Source organism: Asparagus officinalis, chromosome 3 (genome assembly GCF_001876935.1).
Source record: "Asparagus officinalis chromosome 3, Aspof.V1, whole genome shotgun sequence".
Lineage (NCBI taxonomy): Eukaryota > Viridiplantae > Streptophyta > Magnoliopsida > Asparagales > Asparagaceae > Asparagus > Asparagus officinalis.
In genome coordinates this window covers 74,171,542-74,179,366 of record NC_033796.1, presented here as the reverse complement: position 1 = coordinate 74,179,366, position 7,825 = coordinate 74,171,542, and the positions used below count along the sequence as shown (strand labels likewise).

General features: G+C 35.3%; 2 protein-coding genes and 1 non-coding gene across 7 annotated transcripts; 1 reads left to right on the top strand and 2 right to left on the bottom strand.

Moving 5' to 3' along the window:
• On the top strand, nucleotides 207-1,870 carry LOC109834337 (probable xyloglucan endotransglucosylase/hydrolase protein 10). The gene is made up of 4 exons (XM_020402345.1): nucleotides 207-415; nucleotides 511-611; nucleotides 693-886; nucleotides 1,187-1,870. Exons 1-4 carry the CDS (start codon nucleotides 229-231, stop codon nucleotides 1,587-1,589), a joined length of 885 nt encoding a protein of 294 aa, XP_020257934.1. The 5' UTR covers nucleotides 207-228; the 3' UTR covers nucleotides 1,590-1,870.
• On the bottom strand, nucleotides 1,996-5,637 carry LOC109834335 (E3 ubiquitin-protein ligase FANCL). 5 transcript variants are annotated; one of them, XM_020402344.1, is made up of 10 exons: nucleotides 5,534-5,637; nucleotides 5,276-5,375; nucleotides 5,089-5,167; nucleotides 4,651-4,725; nucleotides 4,437-4,551; nucleotides 4,282-4,339; nucleotides 4,142-4,203; nucleotides 2,513-2,646; nucleotides 2,318-2,441; nucleotides 1,996-2,171 (listed from the first exon to the last, which is right to left on the bottom strand). In XM_020402344.1, exons 1-9 carry the CDS (start codon nucleotides 5,592-5,594, stop codon nucleotides 2,352-2,354), a joined length of 774 nt encoding a protein of 257 aa, XP_020257933.1. In that variant the 5' UTR covers nucleotides 5,595-5,637; the 3' UTR covers nucleotides 1,996-2,171; nucleotides 2,318-2,351. The 5 variants fall into 5 exon arrangements, with proteins under 5 accessions (XP_020257933.1, XP_020257932.1, XP_020257931.1 ...); XM_020402343.1 differs by having other exon boundaries at nucleotides 1,996-2,237; nucleotides 5,534-5,636; XM_020402342.1 differs by having other exon boundaries at nucleotides 4,132-4,203; nucleotides 5,534-5,635.
• TRNAH-GUG lies at nucleotides 5,696-5,767 on the bottom strand. Its single transcript has one exon. It is a non-coding gene; the product is annotated as a tRNA-His (tRNA).

The following is a 7,825-nucleotide window of genomic DNA, read 5'->3' as shown; positions in this document are numbered from 1 at the left end:
CCTTTTTGAATGCTAAACTTTCACCTCATACTATGGAATTTATATGTCTCTATACTGCCGTTAGTTTTCATGTACGTGAGCATAATATTCCTTTGCTTATCTCTCAAGATATGCTTGCTTCACAACAAAACTAGACATCTTCCTTCCATCTTTTCCACATGACCATGTAGCTTATTGCATTCTTATATATATATATATTCAACACCTCTAGCTCTTTCGTGTGGCATCATGGGCACAATGAGCGTTAGTTCAGTTCTAATTGTGTTCTTCTTTGCAAATCTCCTTCGACTTGTTCTTGGCTCTGTAGTCTCTACAGGAAATTTCAACAAAGATTTTTTTGTCACTTGGTCTCCTAATCATGTATACACTTCGCCAGATGGGCATTACAGGACCCTGAAGCTAGATCAAGCATCTGGTATACTTTAAATTGTTAATATTACTATTATTAAGATGGACATACCCTATGACTTTTACTTATTTTTAATTAGCTAACCTATTTTGACCTGTCAGGTTCATCTTTTGCCTCAAATGAGATGTTTTTGTTTGGGCGGATCGACTTGCAGATCAAACTAATCCCGAACTACTCTGCAGGCACCGTCCTTGCCGTTTATGTGAGTAGTTTAGTTTCCCTCAAGATACATTATGCTGTTTATGGTTATTTACTTATACATCGGAAGATCATTTAAATGCAGCTCACTTCTGAGCAACCTAATCGAGACGAGATAGACTTTGAGTTTCTAGGCAACGTTACAGGCCAACCGTACATACTCCAAACGAATGTATATGCAGATGGTTTCGACAACAGAGAAGAAAGGATTTATCTATGGTTTGATCCAACCAAAGACTTCCACACGTATTCAATCCTTTGGAACCTTCATCAAATAGTGTAAGAGATCAAATCCTCAAATCTAATTTTAAAAGGAATAAATTTCACAAAACCCCCTGAACTTTATAAATCGTAGAAACACTCTGAACTTTCAAGGTTATGCTGAACTCTGTGGACTATGGCAAGTTCCAGTGGATGGCATTGACGGGTAAAGTTAAAAAGTCTAATCAACCCTGTTACCTTTTACCTATTCTTACGCGAAAAGGATAGTATAAAAGATATTAGCAGATATGGGTCAAGTTAGGTAAAGTAACTGTCTGTCAGCCATGAAAGTTTGAGTCCTAATATGTTGTATTACAGGTTTATGGTAGATCAGGTGCCAATTAGGGTTTACAGAAACCATGCAAACAAAGGTGCTGGATTCCCGAGATGGCAGCCAATGGCGCTAAAGGCGAGCCTATGGAACGGTGACAGCTGGGCGACACGCGGAGGCAAGGACAAAGTTGATTGGTCGAAGGGGCCCTTCATTGCATCATTGAGAAATTACAAGATTGATGCTTGTGTTTGGAAAGGAAATCCGAGGTTTTGCAGGGCTGGGAGCTCTAAGAATTGGTGGAACATGCCGAGGTTCAGTAGCTTGAATTGGACTCAGAGGAGGCTCTTTAGATGGGTGCGAAAGCATCATGTTATCTATGACTACTGTAAAGATCCTGAGAGGTTTCAGGGTAAACTTCCAGTGGAGTGTTCTTTGCCAAAATACTAAGGAGAAGAAACGTGATGGCTTGATAGAGAATAATATCTTTGGAAAGTACTTGTTGGATGAAAAAAGCTGGAGTGAGCTCTCAATTCTTTGCAAGGAAAGAACTTGTCTGATGGCTGTATATTCTTTTATGCCTTTTCCTTGATGAAAGGCAACTTTTGGATGTGCGTAATTAAAGATTGAGGGAATAATTTGATCCAGTGTTGCTTGACCCTGTTGTCATATCTTAAATCATCAGTTGATTAATAAGAAAAGCCATTTCATGGCTACCCTGAAATTGGAAATCTATTGTGGCACTAAACACTATTTTAGAGCCTAGATGAGTTCGTACATGAAAAATCTAAAAGTTACAAAAATTAATACCTACATGTATTTGCTGAAAATTAGGTTACTAAAATGGAGATTCTCAGATCGCAAGGCTTGTCAACTCCTTTAATAATAATCCTCCAGTTTAAATATCTGAACGACATCCTCAAATTACTATAGTTTTTCCATCGTTACAAGGATCAACAAAAAGTTTCTTGCTTGTCACGATAATATGACTAATATGAGCAATTGCTTGGTGTTTCCTCATATTATCTGCAGCTGTTAGTTTTAACGGCAACGGGATCAGAACAATAGGGGCAGTCCCCAAACAAAACATCAAAGGACCTGCAAAATTTTAAGTACATGCTGAAATTTAAGATGAAACTATATTTAAAAAGGGCAAGAAAGTTATCCTATCAACATACTGTCTGGTTGTAGTGATCGAACGTAGCCAATCTCTTAAGCATACAGTGTGAAAAGCTTTACTGCAACTTGAATTCTCACAGGTATAATCAGGAGATCCTCCACTGTTAACTCCAAGTTCATCATCTGCAGAAGCGATATGATCAATAGAAAATATTATGCGGTTTCTCATTCTGCAAACTGCAAAATGGACTCACCAATAGGCAGATACTGAGCGTAACATATTCCACAATCAGTTGTTTCTTCATCCTTATTGCCAAGAGTAGGAGCTTTTGGTAATGTATGCTCCAACAAAGTTGCAAGATTTTCATCAAATCTTTTGTCCTTTTTCCTGTACATTAAAGTGTTGCAAAGAAAAGAAAAGAAAAGAAAAGAGTGCACAGTTTAATTGCAGCATACTTTGTGCTTATGAACTGATACTAGATGCAGAGAATCAGGTTTAGAAGGATGCCAATTCAAATAACTTTTCAAATTTATCTTGTGTTAAAAAATTGTTAGTTTAAAATAGTTTGCCTGTCTAACATTGTAATTGGAGATACATTGCTTAAGTTTCAATTTCCAATCTTCCCGTTTTATGTTCTTTGGAGTCATAGAGCATTAAATTGTTCGTTTTACAAAAGGTTTGTGGAATAACAGTGCCTTTCTTAAGGTCAAATTTTCTTCCATCACTTGTATTATTAATTAACGATTCTTCTCAGTATATAGTTAAGTCGTTCAGTCAAGAGAGAGGCTTGTGGTGAGTCAGAATATAGTTTGTTCAGTTGTCCCTAAGAAAAATATAATGTAGTCACCTGTTGTCCCTCAAATTGTTTCAGCAAATTATAGAGGAGGCTAAAGGTTAGACTAGATCAGTTTCATGGTGGTTTCATTGGAAATTAGAATTAGAAGCAGCCAGAAGACTGACTGCATAACATGCTCTGCTCCCGTGGCTATTGATATGGGTAATCTAACAATAAAACAAATTCCAGGATCCCCCCCCACCAAAAAAAAAAAAAAAAATTATCTACTGTCTTTTTTTTTTGGTTCTTTTGAATTATAGATTATTTGGCAAAAAACAAATTATAGGCTATTCCTAAAAAAAGTCCACTTTTAAATCTTTTGTGTTTAATTTTGATTTGCAGGTTCTCTCCATGAAAAGAAGGGAGAAAAGTTTGTATTTGACAGCTCAAATTGTTTTAATAGAATAACAACTTCATATCATATGTGACTGGTCCATAATTGCCTCATCAAAAATCAGAAGCTATCAAGAGATTTCATATGGATTCTTCGGCCTATGATCACAACTTCATAAGGGCTATTACTTAAGATGTGCTTATTCTGATGCTCTACAGGGGTTATATGGATGCTGCTGTCTTTTTTTTTTAATCTTCCTATTTTGTAGTCCTCTACTACTGAATTTTCAGTACTTAAAGAAAATTTTTAGTAGTTTGGTTAGACTTCAGTCAATAACAGATGATAGCGATCATAATGAGGATGTTTTAGGTAGGCAGTGATTGGTGGTGGTTGTGGACTGGTTCTTTTACTTTTTAATTTTTCCCAATCCTCCACAATGCCACTCTTCAAAGTGCCATATAGGTAGCACAGCACAAGTTTTTCAAATGTGATATACTTGAAACAAAGAAACTTCAAAACTCTAAGTCCAACAATTTACCGATTCCCTTATCTGAAAATAAAGTATTGTCAGATATTATCTAAAATCATTTAAGATGTCCTGAACAATTATGAGATTGTATAATCTTCAAGCAATAAACATCATGACAAACAAACAATAAATACATACAAAATAATATTAATGCTACAGTACAAAAGAGCATACCAGTGTCTACCATTTTTCTTCCAGTTTCTCCACAGTGGTTCTATTACTGTATTTGGCCCCAGGAAACGGCACCTGAACCATCAAAGTAAAGTATGAGTATAAAATTAACTAATACAGAAGATCTATCGCCCTTATAGATAATGAACTTACTCTGGTAAAGATTTTGAATTATGAGCATCAATAGATAATAAAAGATAGCACTCGTTTCCTAAACAAAAGCAGACTGAAAACTAAGAATACATAATAACACATAGTATAAACTGATAGCTGACGAGAAGAATAGCATGTTTTTTCAGAAGGCTCACCAAGGTTAATCCGCCGGTGTGATGCAGCATTAGATGGCTGTTTTGGGTCCATAACCCAAAGCGACCTATCAATTTCATCCATGGTAGACCAAAACTCCTGCAGCTTCTCTAAGTGCTGTTTGTTGTAAAGACGTCATAGTAAACATAATACATACTACATAGTATAAAAATACAGAAGCGGAAAGGTCTAAAGATGATCTACCGATTTACGTACCTTGTTGAATTGCCTCACAATATCTTTCAATCTGGAGTTTTTTGACCACTCTAACTCACAGATGTAAGGAACATCCTACAACAATTATAACAAACATGGTACAAGTTAGATTAACTGTAAAGGTAGAATTTTAGGGAGATGCATTCTTCAATTCTATAGATAATAATTTAACCTCGACTATGGAAGAGAAGGCCTTTTTTCCTTTTCATATTAACTATAAAAAACAACTTGCCGATTGTTCATTAACAACAACAACAGCAACAGCAACAACAACAACAACAAAGCCTTCGTCCAAAAATATTTGGGCTGGCTAAATGGATCATACTCCATCATTCAGTTCCCATTAAGGATTATACACTCCACTAACTAATAATTACCATATCCTTCTTAATGATTCATCACATAAGACTAATTGCTATAATAATTAGTCAAACTGACCGCGGAGATCGAAGGAGAGCTGCGAGGATAGTTTCTAGGCAACGTGATCTCCAAAGTATGGGTTCTTCCTTTCTTATCTCTGAGGATGAAACAAGCAAAAGGAGATAACTTTGAGATTTATGAAGTGCGAAATTGAGAACTGATCGCTAAAAAAAAAAAAAAAGAATTAGTGACAATTCTCACTCACACAATGCGAAAGCTGAGAGAGGATAGATCATCTTCCAAGTTCAACAGGTGCTCCCATCCAACCTCTTCAATCTGAGGTACAAAACACCAGCATATTCTACCTTAAGGTAAGTGTGGGATGAGAAAGATTAGGGTTTTTTCTTATCAGAGTATGAATTGAACTGGGAATAGGTAGGAGTAATCAATCAGTCATTCAAGAACTCGATTTTTCTAAAAAAAAAATAGCCCTAGAGAAAAGTTTGGGGGAGTCATCCGTTACCTGGGAGTAGATGGAACGGTAGAGAGACGCTGGCGGCGGTTCCATGATACGCATCAATCATACATCGGCCGTGGAAAAGCACAATTAACGTAGCACATAAAAATGAAGCGAGGAAAAAATATTTTCGATTTGAGAAAAGACTACGAAAAATCTACTTTATTTTGTGGCTGGTGGGATTCGAGCCCAGGTCTCTACGGCCACAACGTAGAATTCTCACCACTAAACTACAGCCACTTTCCTGACAAACGTCTTGGCCTTTATGTATAAGAAGGACAACTAAACTACGAATATTTTACACTTTAAAGTAAGTTAAAAAGTAGAGTAGGGAAGTAAAAAAACTTTGAGAAGGCAAAAGCTGGAAACTTCTGCTTTTATGGGGGTAATTATAATTATATATATATATATCCCCATACGTTCAAAGCTAGAAAAAAAAGGGAGGTTCTTTGCATAAAACTAGGCTTCATTTGGAGACAAATAAAACAGCACCATCTTACTAACAGCCAAACACAAAACTCATATGCCAAATATCCGCATGCACTCTTAAACCTTAGAATATAACTAACTTTTTAACTACCTTCTTGAACACCTGCGTATAGTTACTACACTTGATAATTTCACCCCCATATAGTTACTCATATGCCAAATATCCTTACATTCTTAATTGTAGCTTACAATTAAAAGATTTTTAATATAATAAGTAAACAATATCATTCAAAGAATTCACAAATGAAGAAGTGCTACTGGTGACAATCAAGCCGTGATATTTATCTACACTAAAAAATGTGGAGGAGGAAAATAGTCCGAACACTATTTAAGCTGTGAAATTTCTTCCTATATATGAGCCATTTAAACTCGGAAAAAGAATTACAAGTGTATATATTATATGTAGGAAAATCGAAGAAAAGGAGCAATTTGTTGAAACTAAATTATTTGATGGGAAATTAGAAATGTCAAAATTTGTAAGATAAAGGGCTATATTGTAGTGATCGTTTTGAGCAACATAAAAGTGCCTCTCGGGAGTTATTTTATTTTCAAAACGAAATATGTTAGACCCTAGAGGGGGGGTGATTAGGGTCTTATGCTAATCTAATCCGATTAAATGCCAATAAAATAAAACTAATTAATTAAGTTTACCTAAGCAAGTATGAATCACTACAACAAGAAATATGTGCTAGGATAAGCATATGACAATAAGATATATGCATAATAAGAGATATAGCAGATGTAATGTGCAAGGATAATATAACACACAAGGTAGATAATCTAAACAAGATAGTGATGATAAGTAATGAGCAAATGCACAATGGCGATATAAGAGATTATGACGCTAAATAAAAGGTGAACGGCCAAAAGCACACTCAACACAATCAAGTGTCACGGAGTTCGGACTCTTCGTCCTAATCGTCTCCGCTCCCCACTCCGCGGGGAGAAAATCTGTTGAATATCATTTCTCCAATGATAATTGTTTTTGAATGATAAACAATTATATTGTGTTTGATACTAAACTTCATATCAGATTCAAATATCAGAATATGAAACAAGTGCAAGTGGATATCAAGGCATTTTAAGTAATAGAAAATGAGAACAAAAGATAATGTATTTGTATTTTTCTTTCTTTAGAATATATTTTGTAAGCAAGCCTTGATGCACACACACGCACACACACTCACACATTTTAGAACACACTAACACAGGCTTAGTGTGTTGGTTAACTATCGAAATCCCTAATGTTAACCATTAGAATAATAGTTAAAACTAATTATAAAAACTCATTATTTCTGAATTTTGATCTTAATAATCGACTATAATTAGGATAGTATCGACTCTGCATTATTAGTGCAAATACAAAGCGATATTCTGTCTTTTACAGTATATGTGCACTAGATAGAGATTATAGCTCACTAACTGAGATGTTTGACAGAAACATAAGTTCTATCTTTTTAAGCAGTGTAGTGCGACTAATGACTACAGTATCGACTACTGAAGAAAATATCATAAGTTTTCAAGTTTCTGTTTGAAACTCAAGTGTAGTCGAACTAAATTATCATTATAGTCGACTACTAGAAACATTTTCGCGAAAACTGACAGAAGTCTGTTCTGACTCAAGTAGTCGACTGATTAAGTGACTACAGTAGTCGTCCGACTAGCAAGAGACAGTTCAGTTTTCAAGAATTTGAATATTTTGAGCAGTTGCTTGGCCGTTTTTAAACGTTTTTAAACTTTTAAAAAACATTGTCTTTTCAAGGGCTATATATAGGTTATTTGTTCAGAAAATTGGAGACATATACATAT